The following is a 20,860-nucleotide window of genomic DNA, read 5'->3' on the forward strand; positions in this document are numbered from 1 at the left end:
CAAGATGAGATAATCAAAATTTCTTAATTATGTACAATCCATTGTCAACAGCTTACAAACAACGTGTAAAATGTACATTCATATAATTTTGGTATAAAATATATTTATTTTTTCAACAAGTGGATTAATGAGCAGGACTCCCTCTAGCAACAGAACAGGACACCCATAGATCAACATTCTATACTGAATATCTGCGTAACCCATAAGTTAGATCGACTACAGAAGTCAGCGCTTATAAAACTTGCGGATTCAGAGAAGCTATTTTCATTTTCTGAATAGAAGCAGCCTTCTATAGCTTGTAACTTAATAAACACACAATGAGTCTCACAGGACAGAGGCCATATCAATGCTCTGAGTGTGATAAAATGTTTACACGGAAGTCAAACCTGATCATACACCAGAGGATTCACACAGGCGAGAAGCCATTTTCATGTTCTGAATGTAGTAAATGTTTTAGTGCCAATTCAAAATTAATCCTCCACCAGAGGAGTCACACAGGAGAAAAAATGTTTAGTTGCTCTGAATGTAACAAGTGTTTTTCTCATAAGTCAGATCTTGTTACACATCAGAGGATCCACACAGGAGAAAACCCATTTTCATGTTCTGAATGTAGTAAATGTTTTAAACAGAAATCACACCTTATTAGTCACCAGAGGATTCACACTGGAGAGAAATCATTTTCATGCTCCGAATGTAGTAAATGTTTTAAACAGAAATCACACCTTATTAGTCACCAGAGGAGTCACACTGGAGAGAAGTCATTTTCATGCTCCGAATGTAGTAAATGTTTTAGGAGCAATTCACACCTAATCCTGCACCAGAGGTTTTACACAGGAGAAAAACCATATTCATGCTCTGAATGTAACAAACATTTTCGTACCAATTCAAAATTAATCATGCACCAGAGGATTCACACTGGAGAAAAACAATTTTCATGCTCTGAATGTAACAAATGTTTTAAACAGAAGTCACACCTTGTTAGACACCACATGATTCAGACTGGAGAGAAGCCCTTTTCATGTTCTAAATGTAGCAAGTGTTTTAAGACTGATTCACACCTTGTTAGTCATCAGAGAAGCCACACAGGAGAGAAACCATTTATATGCTCTGAATGTAACAAATGTTTTAAACAAAAGATAACACTTCTTACGCACCAGAGAAGTCACACAAGGAAGTCACTTGTTTCCGAATAGAGCATGTATTTCATAGACAAGTTAACTTGTTTAATCATTATAATATTCACAAAGGAGAGAATCAATTTTTATTTACTGGATGTGGCAATTGTTGTATGTAAAATCAAATATTTTTTGGAGTGGAACGTCTAACATTGAGACTTAGGAATTCTTCCCCTGGGATGGTCTCCCTGTAATTGAGAGCAACTGTATACCAACCATCAATGACAAAGAAGTCCCAAGGTATCATGTGGTTAATTAAGATACTAATGAAGTTGAATGTTTTTTATTATGTTCTTATTTTAAACCAGTAGCACATTTAAAGTGTCCATGTCACTTACACACAGTGGAGGTAATTTCCAAAGTGCATTCGATTCACTCTGCAAACCAATTAAATAATCATGAGAGGGACTGGTAATAGGGGCTACAACCATATCTCTATCTTCGTTTCCTCCCACTCCCCTTTTTGATCCTCTTCAATCTGTTTTTTATCCCCTCAACTCCAATGAAGCCACCCTCACTAAGGTCCCATCTAAGTGTTTTTTCATCCTGCTTATCTTTCTAGACCTCTGCACAACTAGACACCATTGACCACCCTCTCCTCCAGCAATCCCTTCTCTTCATTAGCTTCTGTGAAACTGCCCTTATATGGTTCAACTGCTACTCACCATCTACTCCTTATGGGTCTCTAGTTCTGTCTCTATTTTCCCTCCTCTGCCACTACCTGTCACCATCCCCCAGTAATCTGTTCTCGTCCCCCTGCTCCTCTCCCTCTATAATTCTTCCCTCTGTGATGGTATCAGCTCCTTTGGCCTCCATTACCATCTCTATGCTGCTGTCACCCACGCAAGTCCCTCTTTCCAAGTGTTTTCTTTATGTTATTTTACAGGGTATAATAGTGTAAGCTTGCTGCTTGTACGTATACAATTTTATTGCTCACGTACATTTTATTTTATTTTGCTGGTTGTCAAACTCGTTCTAGTGCCTTAGAAATAAAGGATTTTTTGAAAATTCCATGTGACGATTATTTGTCTGTCAACCTTTTTATTACATTGTTTGGAGTTCAATATGGAGGTTTTAAATGAATCCAATTTAAAGTATAGGATGAGACGTGATCTCTTCCAGCTCTGAGCTGGGGCAAAACTCAGGTCCTTATGTAGTCTGGAAATGATTGTGCACCTTCCACACAGCAAACAAGAGCGAGAGTGTGCCGATGGCCATCTTGAACCGCAAAATGAAATTTCGTCTCTGCAAAACAATGTGCACTGTATGCTTACTCTGTACTGTGTGCGGAACACCCTCACTCCTCCCAGGTCCTCTCCTTGCCATGTATAATCTTCAACGAAGTTAAAAGAAAATAAATAGGTGCACATTGGTTCTCAATATTAAAGGATATTAACTTTTAAAACGTAACTTTTATTGTTTAGATTAAATCAGTGATATATAATAGTATATCTTCAATAAAATCACTGTGTGTAATTAAAAGTGCCTGGGTGCACCAGGTAACTTGTCTTAATATAATGGGGAGTATAATATATAATAGAGTTAGAGTAATACCCACATATCATATCTCCAAATACATTAGCTGTGAATAATCTCATTAAATGCATATATGATAATGACACCAGTGTTATTCACTATTCTCTTGATCAGCTTTAGTAATACACGGAGATGATTTGCTATCTACCTAGAGACGCTCCACACTAACTAGGATTTGTTGGAGCGAGTCATAGTTTTTTATATTACACATCTAATGTGGATGGTCTCGTGATTATATATAGCAGTAACATTAATATTACTCGCTAGTCTCTCAATTAGCTCCCATTCATCTTAGATCCATATACCACATCAGGTAAAAAACAGTCTCATTTGTTAGATATGTAGTGGTAGTGCCAGTATTGTTTGTTATACTCTCAATCAGCTTCCAGTTATGTAGTGGTAGTGGCGCCAGTATTATTAATTATACTCTCAAACAGCTTTCAATTATACAGCGGCGGCTAACTATCTGCCTACAAAAAGCTCCAGAATATCTCTGGTTTTGCTGGAGCAATTCCTCGTTTCTTTATTTCCCCTAAGGTCAAGTATAATCTAGTGCACCCAGCGATACAACGACGCGCGTTTCGCTGTGTGCTTATTCAAGGCAAGCCGAGAGACTATTCTGACAGTTTATAAATACTGTCAGTGTGGGGCTAACCTCATGACGTGAGGGTGTCTCCACCTATAAGAAAGAGTGTTTATCAAAGTGATTGGCATAATATACAGCCAATCTCTGATGGTTACAATCCAAAATCCTCCCATTCGGATTTCTATTGGTCCAAATGCATTGCATTGCCGATAATAAGGAAGGGAATAATAAATAAACTTAATAATACGGCTTAATAATACGGGATTTACTATAGTTGCTACCAAGTCTAGCAGATCTTAATCATACATGATCAAGTAAGCCATAATTAATCACGATCACTAAAGATCGGTGAGTTAGATCTATATATTGTTTTTGGTGATATAGAATTCAGATATGTACCATAATGAAATTATGAATCAAGTTAAAACAAAAAAGAAAATAAAGTGCTATGATGCCAAAAAAGTGTTGAAGATAAGGGATTAAAGTATCCAAATTAAATTATAATAAGGGATTGTTATATCCAAAGTGAGGTAAGTGAATATTAATAGTGTGTTATTTTGTTATAACATATTCATTAATTTCTACAATAATTGTTAATATTTTTGACTATTTTTTATATTTAATTTTTTTAAATGGTTAATTATTCATTTTTTTTAATTTTTATTATTAATTAATATTTATTTTATATATTATTATTTTATTTTTAAATTTTTTTTAAATTTTTAGTTTTTATTTATATTATTTAATTTATTACTTTTCATTTTTTTGTTCTTTATGTTAGTTTTATGTGATATTAAGTGACAAAAACTATATTATAATAATAATGACATTTTTCTTATTTTAACAATTACATAAATTCAAATTAAGTATACTCTTATATATGTCTCCCTATAAGACACTAAAAAGTGTAGATTATATATAATTGTAACTAAATCAGTAAGAGTTTATTGTATCTTAATAGATATAACTCATTATGTAACTATAGTTCCACCCAGATATATTAATATTGGCAGTTAAAGTCAAATAAAAATTCTGTATAATGGTCCCTTGCATAATTTATTATGGCTGTGGTTCCACCCAAATGTATCAGTATTAGCAAATGAAATACAGTGAGGGTCCATATGATAATCCCTTTGGATCTTATTGTATAACTCCATCAATCAGAGAAAAGCTGTATAATTATTGTTATCATTTAATCCCTTAGGATAAATTGTCCCCATTAAGATTATTTTCGCTTCATGTTTCAACAATGTTTGTTTAATATCGCCACCTCTAGTTCCAAGATTTATTTTTTCCATTCCATAAGCTACTAAGTATTTGGGGTTGTTGTTATGTGCCTTTAAGAAATGTCTGGCTAATGAAGTTAAAGTTTTAATTATCTTGGCATCTTGTTCGGCATTCAGAATGTTGCCTACATGTTCTAGCAGTCGATGTTTAAAAGGTCTGCTAGTCATCCCGATATAGCTTAACTCACAAGGACAGGTGAGACAATATATGACACCTTGTTTGTCACAATTAAAAAGCTTTCAATGGTGTGGCGATTAGCAAATTTTTCCACAAATTGGTGGGTCTTCTTTGTATACTTGCAGACTTTACATTTCCCACAAGGGTAAAATCCAGTTATTGTTTTTCTAATTATCATCTGTTTTGAATTGTCCTGAAAAAGACTATGTACAAATAAGTCATGTCGATTCTTCGATCTCCTCCAGCTGGTAAGTATTCTGTTTCCCATTATCTCTTGAAGATCTGGATCTAATTTCAAGGTGTGATTATGTTTTTGTAGGATAGATTGAATTTCCTGACACTGATTGTTGAAGGTACTAACAAATCTAATGATTGTATTTTCTGATTTATGTTGTCTTTGTGGAAAGATTAAAGAATCTCTTTTAATAGTTCTAGTTTCTCTATATGCTTTTTTGATCAAATTACGGCTATACCCTCTTTTCAGGAGTCTTTCACGTAACTCCTTAGCTCTTTTGTCAATAGTAGCTAAATCACCACAGTTTCTTCTCATACAGAGAGATTCTCCTTTAGGGACACAACGAATTATAGAAGGGAGATCAGAGCTAGATGCGTGGAGAATACTGTTTGTTGCTCTTTTCTTAATAAAAATGTCACTAGAAAGTTCTTTCTGATCTGTAACAGAAATCGTAAGGTCTAGAAAGGTTATCTTCTCAGAATTTATATCAAAAGTGAGTTTAAGATTCATTTGATTGACATTCAGATGGTTAATAATTTTATGAGAATCTCCTTATCTCCTTCCCAAATGAGGAATATGTCATCTATGAATCTTAGCCATAAAAAAAACATGCAAGGTGTAGATCTCATTTTAAGTGATGAACACTATCTCTCTTTCCCACCACCCCATGTAGAGATTTGCATAGGTTGGGGCACAAGTCGTCCCCATCGCCGTGCCCCTCACCTGTAAGAAGAACTTGTCATCAAATGTAAAAAAGTTTTTTGTCAGGACAAATTCTAATAGTTTTAGAACAAAACTATTATGTTTATTTCTCACTTTGGTCTCTAAAAATTGTCTGGCAGCTTCTAAACCTTTTTGATGCTCAATACTAGTGTATAGAGCCTCCACATCACATGTACATAACCAAGTATTCTCATGTACCGTGATATGTTGTATTTTACTAAGGACATATAAGGTGTCTTGTACATGTGGAGGCAAGTAGAATATAAATTCTCTCAAATAGGTGTCAACATATATACTAGCTTTCTCCGTTAGGTTGTCTAGACCTGAAACTATTGTTCTGCCGGGTGGTCTTCTCTCCTTTATAGCTACTTTTGGAAGTACATAAAATGTACCACTGCTTCTCACACTAATGCAGCTGTATTTATAGTTCTCTGGATGCAGTGCGGTGATATTCCTGAGCCTATCGGACACTTTCACAGGTTCCTTTAAAATTCGCTGAGCAAAGCTGTAACTGTCCTGGGGGTAAATATATCAATCTGCGCATTCTGTAAATCGACGATATTTGGCGACTTTGCAGGGCAGATTTAAAATGGCAATATCAGTACAGGAAAAACTTGCCTTTAAAGACATTGCCATTTTAAATCCCCCCGCAATGTCGCAGAATTTTGCTGATTTGCAGAATGCACAGATTGAAACATTTACCCCTTGGAGTGGATCTGCAAGCATTCAGATTCTCTGGTAATTAGTTCATCTGTCTCTCTTCCACCCAACATCGACTATTTTGCCCTCCTGTGCTCAGTTACTTTTCCTTGGGAACCTCTAATTTTATTACTTACCCCCTTTGTCATCCACCTTCAAAACGTGCTTTGAATTTCTAAAATCCTCCACTTCACTATAGGTCCAGGACCCAACCAACCTCAGTATATCCTTGATAAACACCCTCGTTTTAAGGGTTAAAACGCGTTGGTTCAGTGACGGTATCCAGAGGATCATCCAAGGTGACATATGGGGGTAAATATATCAAGCTGAGAGTTTTACGGCGGGTTTCAAAAAAACCAATTAGATTCTAGCTATCATTTATTTAGTACATTCTACAAAATGACAGCTAGAATCTGATTGGTAGCTATAGGCACCATCTCCACTTTTCAAACCCGCCGGAAAAATCTCACCTTGATACATTTACCCCATGGTGTGGTTTTGCTACATGTATCCTGTATAAAGAACTTGCTATGTGATTATCAAGGATGTTTTTCCGGTACGAGTTTTATCTTTAAGTACAACTCCTCTCAAGGGGATTAGTACTTTTTTATTATTGTTGTTGCAATAAATTTTTAAATGGTATCACACGAGGTTTTCTCCTTGGTTTTACTTTTTCATATATGTGCTGAGAGGAACATTCAGTTTGTCTGATATCCGTGGCAGAAGACCCCTGACACAAGAATTATTATAAGGCGCATGATATACTATGTTCTCGTAAGCACATACCCTAAGGGGATTTTTTTCCTTGAAGAAATATTACGGTTGTGGATTCCCATTAGGACATTTGTGACACTATTCTGTAATACATATATGTATCAGTGGTGGTGGAATATCCCTGTTGTTATTTAAACAAATTACACTATGTTGCATTTATTATTTTGTTTCATGGTACACAAGTAACATTGGAGATTGAATGTACAAAGCAAGAAGGTTTCTTTTCCACCTGAAACCTTTCAGATGAATACCCTATGAGTAGGAAAACAGAGCGCAAATGTTTGTAACCTCTGTTTTTATACATATTGTTTTATGTGAATACCAGTGGGGTTCATTGTTACATACTTAGCTGCACATCTTAGTGGAGTGCCTAGGCAATTTTATAACCCATTTGCATCAACCTTGGTGTATCCACCAGTAGGATCTCACCCTGCTACTTTCTTGATCTTCATACTAATGTATACAAAGCAGGGGAAAGTTATGTTTATTATATGTAGGGGCCCACTCTTATACAGGCAAATATAAAAATATAAAATTATATAACTATTTTGGTAATGTTAAAATGTTCAATCCCCCAACTGAATATTAATTAGTCAAAAAACTGCAAAATATGATACACCTTCTTGAATATCAATTGTAAAATAAACAAGAATAGTGAATCATATAAAAATGCCAAAGGGAAGAATTGATTTGATATGATTTATTATTTTTTGTGTCTATTAAAGATATAATAATTAGGACTATTTCCCTATATATCATATAATCAATTCCTGAAACTCTTCTACAATATTCACATGTTTCTAAATCATTCAGATTATAACCTATTATAACCTATTGTTATAGGTTATTCGTTCAACCAAAATATGGTCATATTTATTTTAACGTATTCCGCCATTGTCAAATACATAAATGCAAGTATGATTCTTTGTTTATTCAGTTCAGCCAGTACAGGATTAATGTATGAAATATATAGAACATGATTGATACTTCTTCAAATCTTGGCCGCACTCGTTGCGAATGTTCAGAGATTAGATACTGACACTGGTCTCCTCTAACCAATAAATTGGCTCCTGTCACAAGTATTTCGGGGAGGTAAACACCTGAGTGACCTTTTAGTAAATTTATGTCCTATATCCTAATTCTCCAGTATTCTTATATATTATTATACTTCACAATAATATTACTTCTTATGTTTCTAAAACATTATTGTTTCCATGAGATGTGTTTCTCATTTGTGTGGAGTCAGTAATCACCTCAAAATAGCGAAATCTGAACAAGAAGGAAGATTGTGGCTCTCTCTGCCTAGACAATAGGAGAATCTTAAACAAAAGGTCCATTTGTTGACATAACAGGATGTCAGAGACTGCTGTGATCTTATTAGAAAGGAAAATGTTACCACCTGCCAAGATCTAATTACAATTCTCGTTTGTTGTAAGTGACCTTAGGAATGTTTATACCTCATTTACATGTCAAGGAGGTTTACACCAGAAGCTGAAGCTGCTCTGATGAAATAATTTATTTTTTTGAGAGACTAATTTAAATTTCACCTGAAGACAAATAGTGTGAGAATAATTATTGGTCATATTGGGAACTATTGAAGAGAGATGGGGAGGAATAACTATAAATAGGCTGTATCAAGCTGGTGTTAGTTAGTTGGTGGCTGGAGATCTGGAAGAATGGAACAGTAACAATGAGCATGAGTAAAAGAGACTGAAGGAGAAATCTATAGAGTAAGGTAACTATATTATGCATTAGAATGTATTGATCATACACAAGTGATTGCTGATTTTGTGATTTATTACTGTTTGTATTCTTGTCTTAGCAATATTTATATATCTAGTATTGCAATCTAACAATCATATAATTATAGAAGTACACTACTGTGAATTATTTTTCTATCAGTACTGTGGTGGCATGTGTGCAATTTATCTCTAGCAGTGCTGTGGTATCAAATGTATAATATATATCGGTATATTGACCATTAAACCTACGGGATTATAGAGGATATTTTCAAGAGCATTTTGGTAAACTAATTCAGCACTAAAACTTTCATATTCATTTAAATATCAAAGAGGGAAACAATGATTCATTGAGTGACTGTTCAGTTATTTGTACAAATATGATCTCATTATCACTGTTTGATTCCCCATTTAATCTTTTGTAAATCAGATATACAGGATTTGTTTTATCCATTATATATGTATTGCAACTTATGATTACATTTATCCAGAACATATTACACTATTTGTATTCCTTTTCTATTGGAATATATGTCTTTGTATATGGAGACCACACCAGGAAGGAGCTTAGGAATCTCTCTAAAGGTAATCAGATAAACTTGATTCATGTTGTGCACGTTGGTATGAGGCCGATTCACATTGTGTTTATGAGCATATTTTAGGATGTTGTCAGTTTTGATTTGGAAATTACTGCACTACTAGGCGCCTTTATGTTCTGATCTTTCCTTTTTACTATATATATGTCTGAAATCAGAATGTATTCCAAGATGAGATAATCAAAATTTCTTAGTTATGTACAATCGATTCCCATCAGCTTCCAAAGTAGGTGTACAATTTACATTCATATAACTTTGGTATCAAATATATATATTTTTTTTAACAGGTGGATTAATGAGCAGGATTCCCTCTAGCAACAGAAGAGGACACCCATAGAACAACATTCTATACTGAATATCTCAGTATATCTGTAGTCATATCGACTACAGAAGTCAGCTCTTATTAAACTTGAGGATTCACACAAGCTTCTTTAATTATCTGAAAAGGAGCAGAATTCTATAGCTTGTTACTAATTAAACACACAATGAGCCTCACTGGAGAGAGGGCATATCAGTGCTCTGAGTGTGATAAAATGTTTACATGGAAGTCAAAGCTGATCAGATATCAGAGGATTCACACAGGCGAGAAGCCATTTTCATGTTCTGAATGTAGTAAATGTTTTAGTACCAATTCAAAATTAATCCTACACCAGAGGAGTCACACAGGAGAAAAAATGTTTAATTGCTCTGAATGTAACAAGTGTTTTACTCATAAGTCACTTCTTGTTGCACATCAGAGGATCCACACAGGAGAAAACCCATTTCCATTTTCTGAATGTAGTAAATGTTTTAAACGGAAGTCACACCTTATTAGACACCAGAGAATTCACACAGGAGAAACACCATATTCATGCTCTGAGTCTAACAAATGTTTTAAAGAGAAGTCATTACTTGTTAGTCACCAGAGGATTTACACTGCAGAGAAGTTATTTTCATGCTCCGAATGTAGTAAATGTTTTGGGTCCATCTCACACTTAATTCTACACCAGAGATTTCACACAGGAGAAAAACCATATTCATGCTCTGAATGTAACAAATATTTTAAACAGAAGTCACACCTTGTTAGACACCACATGATTCACACTGGAGAGAAGCCCTTTTCATGTTCTAAATGGAGCAAGTGTTTTAACACTGATTCACACCTTGTTAGGCATCAGAGAAGCCACACAGGAGAGAAACCATTTATGTGCTCTGAATGTAACAATTGTTTTAAACAAGAGATAACACTTCTTACTCACCAGAGAAGTCACACAAGGAAGTCACTTGGCACTGAATAGAGCATAGACAAGTTAACTTGTTTAATGATTATAATATTCACACAGGGGAGAATCAATTTTCATTTACTGGATGTGGCAGGTTAATTTACAAAGTACATTCGATTCGCTCTGCAAACGTATTAAATAATCATGAGAGGGACTGGTAATAGGGGCTACAACCATATCACTATCTTCCTTTCCTCCCACTCCCTTTCTTGATCCTCTTTAATCTGGTTTTTATCCCCTCCACTGCAATGAAACCGCTCTCACTAAGGTCACATCTAAGTGTTTTTCATCCTGCTTATCTTTCTAGACCTCTGCACAACTAGACACCATTGACCACCCTCTCCTCCAGCAAACTCTCCTCTTCATCAGCTTCTGTGAAACTGCCCTTATATATTTCAACTGCTACTTCACCATCCAATCCTTATGGGTCTCTATTTCTTTCTCTATTTTCCCTCCTCTGCCACTACCTGTCAGCATCTCCCAAGGATCTGTTCTCGTCCCCCTGCTCCTCTCCCTCTACACTTCTTCCCTCTGTGATGGTATCAGCTCCTTTGGCCTCCATTACCATCTCTATGCTGCTGACACTGACACAAGGCCCTCTTTCCAAGTGTATTCTTTATGTTATTTTACAGGGTATAATTGTGTAAGCTTGCTGCTTGTACGTATACAATTTTATTGCTCATGTAGATATTATTTTATTTTGCTGGTTGTCAAACTCGTTCTGGTGCCTTAGAAATAAAGGATTTTGTGAATATTTCATGTGGTGATTTTTTGTCTGTCAAACTTTTTATTTTATTGCTTGGAGTTCATCTCACTCAATGTATATCTTTTCATATGTATGCAGACTTCGAGCAAGTGTTTCAAGGTTTATACCTCTGTGAGAAATGTGAGCAATTGGTCTCTTTGGAAGCCCAGGTAACTGATCTAAAGCAGACCATTGCAACATTGAGAGAGATTGCCAACCTGGAGCAGAGTTTACAGCTCACCGTTGATGCTTTAGCTGAGCAGGGTGGAGCAGAGACAGAGGAGGATGCACAGGTAGACAGCTGGGTAACAGTTACTAGGAGTAGCAGAGGGAGGAAGAGCCAGGCCAGTTCTGAGCTAACCAATCCCAGCATATTTGCCAGATTGGATGAAGATGCTGTGGAAGGCAGTTCAGAATTGGTAGATTTGGATGAGACTTCCTCTAGCAACCAGGGGAATGGTCTCTCCAGCATAGAGGGGACCAGAGTTACTCAGGGACCCAGGCAGATTGTGGTGGTAGGGGATTCAATTATTAGGAGGGTAGATAGGGTAATCTGTTACCAGGACTGTGCATGCCAAACAGTGTGTTATCTCCCGGGTGCTCGGGCTCGGCATATTGTGGATCAGGTGGACAGATTGTTGGGAACTTAGACCAGGGCAGCACAGTAGATGTGGTCTACTTAGATTTTGCAAAGGCCTTTGATACAGTGCCACACAAGAGGTTGGTTTACAAAATAAGGGAACTGGGTCTAGAAATCAACATTTGTACTTGGATCGAAAACTGGTTAGAGAATAGGGAACAGAGAGTTGTGATAAATGGAACATTTTCTAATTGGTCAAATGTCTTAAGTGGAGTACCTCAAGGTTCTGTGCTGGGGCCACTCCTTTTTAATATATTTATTAATGACCTTGGTGATGGTTAGGAGAGTAAAGTTTCTATTTTTGCAGATGACACTAAATTCTGTAAGGTAATAAAATCAGAGTAAGATGTAGCTCTACAGAGGGACTTAAATAAACTGGAGGATTAGGCGGCCAAATGGAACATGAGGTTTAACATAGATAAATGTAAGTTTATGCATTTAGGGATCAAAAACAAGAACGCAATCTATAAATTAAATGGAATTAATTTGGGAGAATCTATAATGGAAAAGGATTTGGGAGTGCTCGTAGACAGTAGACTTAGCAATACTGCTCAATGTCAAGCAGCAGCTGCAAGGGCAAACAAAGTATTGACATGCATAAAAAGAAGCATAGATGCAAGGGAAGACAGTGTAATTTTGCCACTGTATAAATCGTTGGTAAGACCTCATCTTGAATTTGCAGTACAGTTCTAGGCACCACTATATTAAAAAGATAATTTGGAACTAGAAAGGGTTCAAAGAAGGGTGACAAAATTGATAAAGGGTATGGAGTCATTAAGTTATGAGGAAAGGTTAGCCAGTTTAGAATGTTTACTTTAGAAAAGAGGCGTCTAAGGGGAGATATGATTACTATGTACAAATACATTAAGGGTCAATACAGAGAACTTTCATGGGAACTTTTTACCCCAAGGACTATACACAGGACACGCGGTCACCCCCTAAGGTTAGAGGAGAGGAAATTTCACAACCAGCATTGGAAGGGGTTCCTTACAGTAAGAGCAGTCAAGATATGGAATTCATTGCCAGGGAAGGTTTGGCAGATTCAATAGATATGTTTAAGAAAAGTTTAGACAAATATTTAGCGGAAAAGTGTATCCAGGGATACAACCGTTAATAAAAATAAAGGATAGTAATGGATATAGGGTAAAAATAGGACTGCAATATTGAGTCTGGGGGGATTTTCACAATTGAAACAGATTGGCGGTTGCTTACTCTGGATCAATTTCAAATATAAGTGCAGGATCGCAGGAGATCCAAAATAGCTTGAACTTGATGGACTGGTGTCTTTTTTCAACCTCATCAACTATGTTACTATGTAATATGGAGGTTTAAAATATATCCAATTTAAAGTATAGGATGAGACGTAATCTCTTCCAGCTCTGAACTGGTGCAAAACTCAAGTCCATATGCAGACTGGAAATGGTTGTGCACCTTCCACACAGGAAACAACAGCGAGAGTGTGTCGCATGTCAATCTTGAACCGCAAAATGAAATTTCGTCTCTGCAAAACAATGTGCACGGTATGCTTACTGCTTACACTGTACTGTGTACAGAACACCCTCACTCCTCCCAGGTGCTCTCCTTGCCATGTACAGGCTTCTGCAGACGCTGCTTATTACTGCGTAGACCCATGCCACTTGGTGGAAACTAGGTGCACTTGTGCAAATTAAGGCAGTCGCTGAACTTAAAGCTGCTTTTGTGCTGCACAGTTCAGGTTTTGCTACTAGTTACTGACACCCCTCCTTGTTCATTTAATGATGGTGCTAATACACATGGATACATTCTATACATGTGCAGTTTTTTTCCTTTTCATGTGATACCTAACTGCTTTATAAAGAAAGCAGGATCCTAGTTATACATACATATATATATATATATATATATATATATATATATATATTGGGATTAGAATTATTTAAAAAGGCTTTGATTTTACTGAAAGAATTGTTCATGTAAAATGTTTTTGTATTGTTCATGTATAGATGTGTGTAAATAACATACAGTAATGTTACAAAGATGTCATCGCACTGGAAGCAGTGCGGTGATATTACTGAGCCAATCGAACACCTGCACAGGTTCCTTTAAAAGTCTCGGAGTAAAGCTGCAAAAGTTGCCTATGAAGACATTGCCATTTTAAATCCTGCCGCATGTCGCCGAATATCGTCGACCTAAATAATCCGCAGATTGATACATTTACTCCTTGTCATGGATCTGCAAGCATTCAACTTCTCTGGTGATTAGTTCATCTGTCTGCCACCCCCCCAGCATCAACTATTTTGCCCTCTTGTGCTCAGCTCCTTCTCTTTGGGAACCTCTAATTTTATTACTTACCCCCTTTGTCATCCACCTTAAAAAACTTACTTTGAATCTCTAAAACCCTCCACTTCCTTATAGGTCCAGGACCCAACCAACCTCAGTGTATCCACCAGTAAGATCTCACCCTGCTACTTTCTTGATCTTCATACTGATGTATACAAAGCAGGGGAAAGTTATGTTTATTATATGTAGGGGCCCACTCTTATACAGGCAAATATAAAAATATAAACTTATATAACTTTTTTGGTAATGTTAAAATGTTCAATCCCCCAACTGAATATTAATTAAAACTGCAAAATATTTTACAATTGATATTCAAGAAGGTGTATCATAAAAAAGAATAGTGAATCATATAAAAATGCCGAAGGGAAGAATTGATTTGATATGATTTATTATTTTTTGTGTCTATTGAAGATATAATAATTAGGACTATTTCCCTATATCATATAATCAATTCCTGAAACTCTTCTACAATATTCACATGTTTCTAAATCATTCAGATTATAACCTATTATAACCTATTGTTATAGGTTATTCGTTCAACCAAAATATGGCCATATTTATTTTAACGTATTCCGTCATTGTCAAATACATAAATGCATGTATGATTCTTTGTTTATTCAGTTCAGCCAGTACAGGATTAATGTATAAAATATATAGAACATGATTGATACTTCTTCCAATCTTGGCAGCACTCGTTGCAAATGTTCAGAGATTAGATACTGACACTGGTCTCCCTCTAACCAATAAATTGGCTGCTGTCACAAGTATTTCAGGGAGGTAAACACCTGAGTGACTTTTTAGTAAATTTCTGTCCTATATCCTTATTCCCCAGTATTCTTATATATTAATATACTTTGCAATAATATTACTTCTTATGTTTCTAAAACATTATTGACTCCACGAGATGTGTTTCTCATTTGTGTGGAGTCAGTAATCACCTCAAAATAGATAAATCTGAACAAAAGAGAAGATTATGGCTCTCTCTGCCTAGAAAATAGGAGAATCTTAAACAAAAGGTTCATTTGTTGACATAACAGGATGTCAGAGACTGCTGTGATCTAATTAGAAAGGAAGATGTTACCACCAGCCAAGATCTAATTACAATTCTCTTTTGTTGTAAGTGACCTTAAGAATGTTTATACCTCATTTACATGTCAAGGAGGTTTACATGAGAAACTGAAGCTGCTCTGGTGAAATAATTTAATTTATGAGAGACTAATTTAAATGTCAACTGAAGACAATTAGTGTGAGAATAAGCTTTGGTCATCCCGGGAACTATTGAAGAGAGATGGGGAGGAATGACTATAAATAGGCTGTATCAGGCTGGTGTTAGTTAGTTGGTGACTGGAGAGCTGGAAGGATGGAACAGTAAGAATGAGCATGAGGAAAAGAGACTAAAGGAGAAATCTATAGAATAAGGTAACTATATTATGCATTAGAATGTACTGATCCATACACAAGATATCGCTATTAGTGCTGTGGTATCAAATGTATAATATATATTGATATATTCACTATTAGTACTATGGGATTATAGAGGATATTTTCACGAGCACTTTGGTAAACTAATTCAGCACTAAAACGTTCATGTTCATTTATATATCAAAGAGGGAAACAATGATTCATTGAGTGATTCCCCATTTAATCTTTTATAAATCTGATACACAGGATTTGTTTTTTCCATTGTGTGTGTGTATCACTTCTATCTCATGATTACAGTTATCCAGAACATATTACACTATTTGTATTCCTTTTCTATTTGAATGTATAATATTTGATCTGGAGTCCATACCAGGAAGGAGCTTTAGAATCTCTCCAGAGATAATCAGATAAACCTGATTCATGTTGTGCACATTGGTGTGAGGCTGATTCACATTGTGTTTTTAGCATACTTTGGGATGTTGTCAGTTTTGATTTGGAAATTACTGCACTACTAGGCGCCTTTTTGTTTTGATCTTTCCTTTTTACTATATATATGTCTTAAATCAGAATGTACTCCAAGATAAAAAAAATCAAAATTTCTTAATTATGTACAATCCATTCTCAACAGCTTACAAACAAGGGGAAAATATTACATTCGTATGATTTTGGTATAAAATATATATATTTTTTTAACAGGTGGATTGATGAGCAGGATTCCCTCTAGCAACAGAACAGGACACCCATAGATCAACATTCTATACTGAATATCTGAGTCACCCACAAGTCAGATCGACTACAGGAGTCAACTCTTATAAAACTTGAGGATTCACACAAGCTATTTTAATTTTCTGAATAGAATCAGCCTTCTATAGCTTGTTACTCATTAAACACACAATGAGTCTCACAGGAGAGAGACCATATCAATGCTCTGAGTGTGATAAAATGTTTAGATGGAAGTCACAGCTGATTATACACCTGCGGATTCACACAGGCGAGATGCCATTTTCATGTTCTGAATGTAGTAAATGTTTTAGTACCAATTTAAAATTAATCATACACCAGAGAAGTCACACAGGAGAAAAAATGTTTAGTTGTTCTGAATGTAACAAGTGTTTTACTTCCAAGTCACTTCTTGTTGAACATCAGAGGATCCACACAGGAGAAACCCCATTTTCATGTTCTGAATGTAGTAAATGTTTTAAACGGAAGTCACACCTTATTAGACACCAGAGGACTCACACTGGAGAAAAACCATATTCATGCTCTGAGTGTAACAAATGTTTTAAAGAGAAATCACAACTTATTAGTCACCAGAGGCTTCACACTGGAGAGAAGTCATTTTCATGCTCCGAATGTAGTAAATGTTTTGGGTCCAATTCAAACTTAATCCTACATCAGAGGTTTCACACAGGAGAAAAACCATATTTATGCTCTGAATGTAACAAACATTTTCGTACTAATTCACATTTAATCATGCACCAGAGTATTCACACAGGAGAAAAACCATTTTCATGCTCTGAATGTAACAAATGTTTTAACCAGAAGTCAAACCTTGTTAGACACCACATGATTCACACCGGAGAGAAGCCCTTTTCATGTTCTAAATGTAGCAAGTGTTTTAACACTGATTCACACCTTGTTAGTCATCAGAGAAGCCACACAGGAGAGAAACCATTTATGTGCTCTGAATGTAACAAATGTTTTAAACAAAAGATAACACTTCTTACGCACCAGAGAAGTCACACAAGGAAGTTACTTGTTTCCGAATAGAGCATGTATTTCATAGACAAGTTAACTTGTTTAATCATCATAATATTCACAAAGGAGAGAATCAATTTTCATTTACTGGATGTGGCAAATGTTGTATGTAAAATTAAATATTTTTTGGACTGGAACGTCTAACAATGAGAGAGGAATTTTTTCCCTGGGATGGTCTCCCTGTAATTGAGAGCAACTGTATACCAACCATCAGTGACAAAGAAGTCCCAAGGTGTCATGTGGTTTATTAAGATACTTATGAAGTTGAATGTTTTTTATTATGTTCTTATTTTAAACATTAGCACATTTAAAGTGTCCATGTCACTTACATACAGTGGAGGTAATTTACAAAGTGCATTCGATTCACTCTGCAAACCGATTAAATAATCATGAGAGGGACTGGTAATATGGGCTACAACCATATCTCTATCTTCATTTGCTCCCAATCCCTTTTTTGATCCTCTTCAATATGGTTTTTATCCCCTCCACTCCAATGAAGCCACCTTCACTAATGTCACATCTAAGTGTTTTTTCATCCTGCTTATCTTTCTAGACCTCTGCACAACTAGACACCATTGACCACCCTCTCCTCCAGCAAACTCTTCTCTTCATCAGCTTCCGTGAAACTGCCCTTATATGGTTCAACTTCTATTTCACCAACCAATAATTTTGGGTCTCTATTTCTGTCTCTATTTTCCCACCTCTCCCACTACCTATCAGAATCCCCCATGGATCTGTTCTTGCCCCCCTGCTCTTCTCCCTCTATACTATTTCCCTCTGTGATGGTATCAGCACCTTTGGCCTCCATTACCATCTCTATGCTGCTGACACCCACAAAAGGCCCTCTTTTCAAGTGTTTTCTTTATGTTATTTTACAGGGTATAATTGTGTAAGTTTGCTGCCTGTACGTATACAATTTAATTGCTCACATACATATTATTTTATTTTGCTGGTTGTCAAACTTGTTCTGGTGCCTTAGAAATAAAGGATTTTTTGAAAATTCCATGTGACGATTATTTGTCTGTCAACCTTTTTATTACATTGTTTGGAGTTCAATATGGAGGTTTTAAATGTATCCAATTTAATGTATAGGATGAGACGTAATCTCTTCCAGCTCTGAGCTGGTGCAAAACTCAGGTCCTTATGGAGACTGGAAATGATCGTGCACCTTCTACACAGCAAACAACAGCGAGGGTGTGCCGATAGCCATCTTGAACCGCAAAATGAAATATCGTCTCTGCAAAACAATGTGCACTGTATGCTTACTCTGTACTGTGTGCGGAACACCCTCACTCCTCCCAGGTCCTCTCCTTGCCATGTACAATCTTCAACAAAGTTGAAAGGAAATAAATAGGTGCACATTGGGTCTCAATATTAAAGGATATTAACTTTTAAAACGTAACTTTTATTGTTTAGATTAAATCAGCGATATATAAAAGTATATCTTCAATAAAATCACTGTGTGTAATTAAAAGTGACTGGGTGCACCAGGTAACTTGCCTTAATTTAATGGGGAGTATAATATATAATAGAGTTAGAGTAATACCCACATTTCATATCTCCAAATACATTGGCTGTGAATAATCTCATTGAATGCATATATGATAATGACACCAGTTGTACTCACTATTCTCTTGAACAGCTCTAGTAATACACGGAGATGATTTGCTATCTACCTAGAGAGGCTCTACACGAACTAGGATTTGTTGGAGCGAGTCATAGTTTCTATATTACACATCTGATGTGGATGGTCTCGTGATTATATATAGCAGTAACATTAATATTACTCGCTAGTCTCTCAATTAGCTCCCATTCACCTTAGATCCATATACCACATCAGGTAAAAGATAGTCTCATTTGTTAGATATGTAGTGGTAGTGCCAGTATTGTTTGTTATACTCTCAATCAGCTTCCAGTTATGTAGTGGTAGTGACACCAGTATTATAAATTATACTCTCAAACAGCTTTCAATTATACAGCGGCGGCTAACTATCTGCCTACAAAAAGCTCCAGAATATCTCTGGTTTTGCTGGAGCAATTCCTCGTTTCTTCTTTCCCCTAAGGTCAAGTATAATCTAGTGCACCCAGCGATACAACGACGCGCGTTTCGCTGTGTGCTTATTCAAGGCAAGCCGAGAGACTGTTCTGACAGTTAATAAATACTGTCAGTGTGGAGCTAACCTCATGACGTGAGGGTGTCTCCACCTATCAGAAAGAGTGTTATCAAAGTGATTGGCATAATATACAGCCAATCTCTGATGGTTATAATCCGAACTCCTCCCATTCGGATTTCTATTGGTCCAAATGCATTACATTGCCGATAATAAGGAAGGGAATAATAAATAAACTTAATAATATGGCTTAATAATACGGGATTTACTATAGTTGCTACCAGGTCTAGCAGATCTTAATCATACATAATCAAGTAAGCCATAATTAATCACGATCACTAAAGATCGGTGAGTTAGATCTATATATTGTTTTTGGTGATATAGAATTCAGATATGTACCATAATGAATTTATGAATCAAATTAAAATAAAAAAAAAAATAAAGTGCTATGATGCCAAAACGTGTTGAAGATTAGGGATTAAAGTATCTAAATTAAACTATAATAAGGGATTGTTATATCCAAAGTGAGGTAAGTGATGATGTGACTAATATTAATAGTGTGTTATTTTGTTATAACATATTCATTAATTTGTGTAATAATTGTTAATATTTTTGAATATTTTTTATATTTAATTTTTTTAAATTTTTAATTATTCATTTTTATTTATTATTAATTAAATTTTTTATTATATATGTTATTATTTTATTTTTTTTACATTTTTTACATTTTTAGTTTTTATTTATATTATTTAATTTATTACTTTTCATTTTTTTGTTCTTTATATTAGTTTTTTGTGATATTAAGTGACAAAAACTATATTATAATAATAATAATGACATTTTTCTTATTTTAACAATTACATTAATCTAAATTAAGTATACTCTTATATATGTCTCCCTATAAGACACTAAAAAGTGTAGATTATATATAATTGTAACTAAATCAGTAAGAGTTTATTGTATCTTAATATATATAACTCATTATGTAACTATAGTTCCACCCCAATATATTAATATTGGCAGTTAAAGTCAAATAAAAATCCTGTATAATAATCCCTTGCATAATTTATTATGGC

General features: G+C 35.4%; 2 protein-coding genes across 2 annotated transcripts in view; both read left to right on the plus strand.

Moving 5' to 3' along the window:
- Positions 1-308: 308 nt before the first annotated feature.
- LOC142150609 (uncharacterized) lies at positions 309-16,578 on the plus strand (the record flags this gene model as incomplete). The annotated part of the gene is made up of 3 exons (XM_075205808.1): positions 309-1,150; positions 10,090-10,136; positions 16,544-16,578. Coding segments are annotated over 3 exons (924 nt in total), but the record flags the coding sequence as incomplete, so codon positions are not given.
- Positions 16,579-16,809: 231 nt separating this feature from the next.
- Positions 16,810-20,860, plus strand: part of LOC142150610 (uncharacterized) — a 34,965-nt gene continuing 30,914 nt past the window's right edge. The window contains exon 1 of the mRNA XM_075205809.1: positions 16,810-17,593. Within this exon, the coding sequence (XP_075061910.1) occupies positions 16,810-17,593 (784 nt within the window). The remainder of the gene's footprint in view (positions 17,594-20,860) is intronic.

Source organism: Mixophyes fleayi, chromosome 4 (assembly GCF_038048845.1).
Source record: "Mixophyes fleayi isolate aMixFle1 chromosome 4, aMixFle1.hap1, whole genome shotgun sequence".
Taxonomy (NCBI): Eukaryota; Metazoa; Chordata; class Amphibia; order Anura; family Limnodynastidae; genus Mixophyes; species Mixophyes fleayi.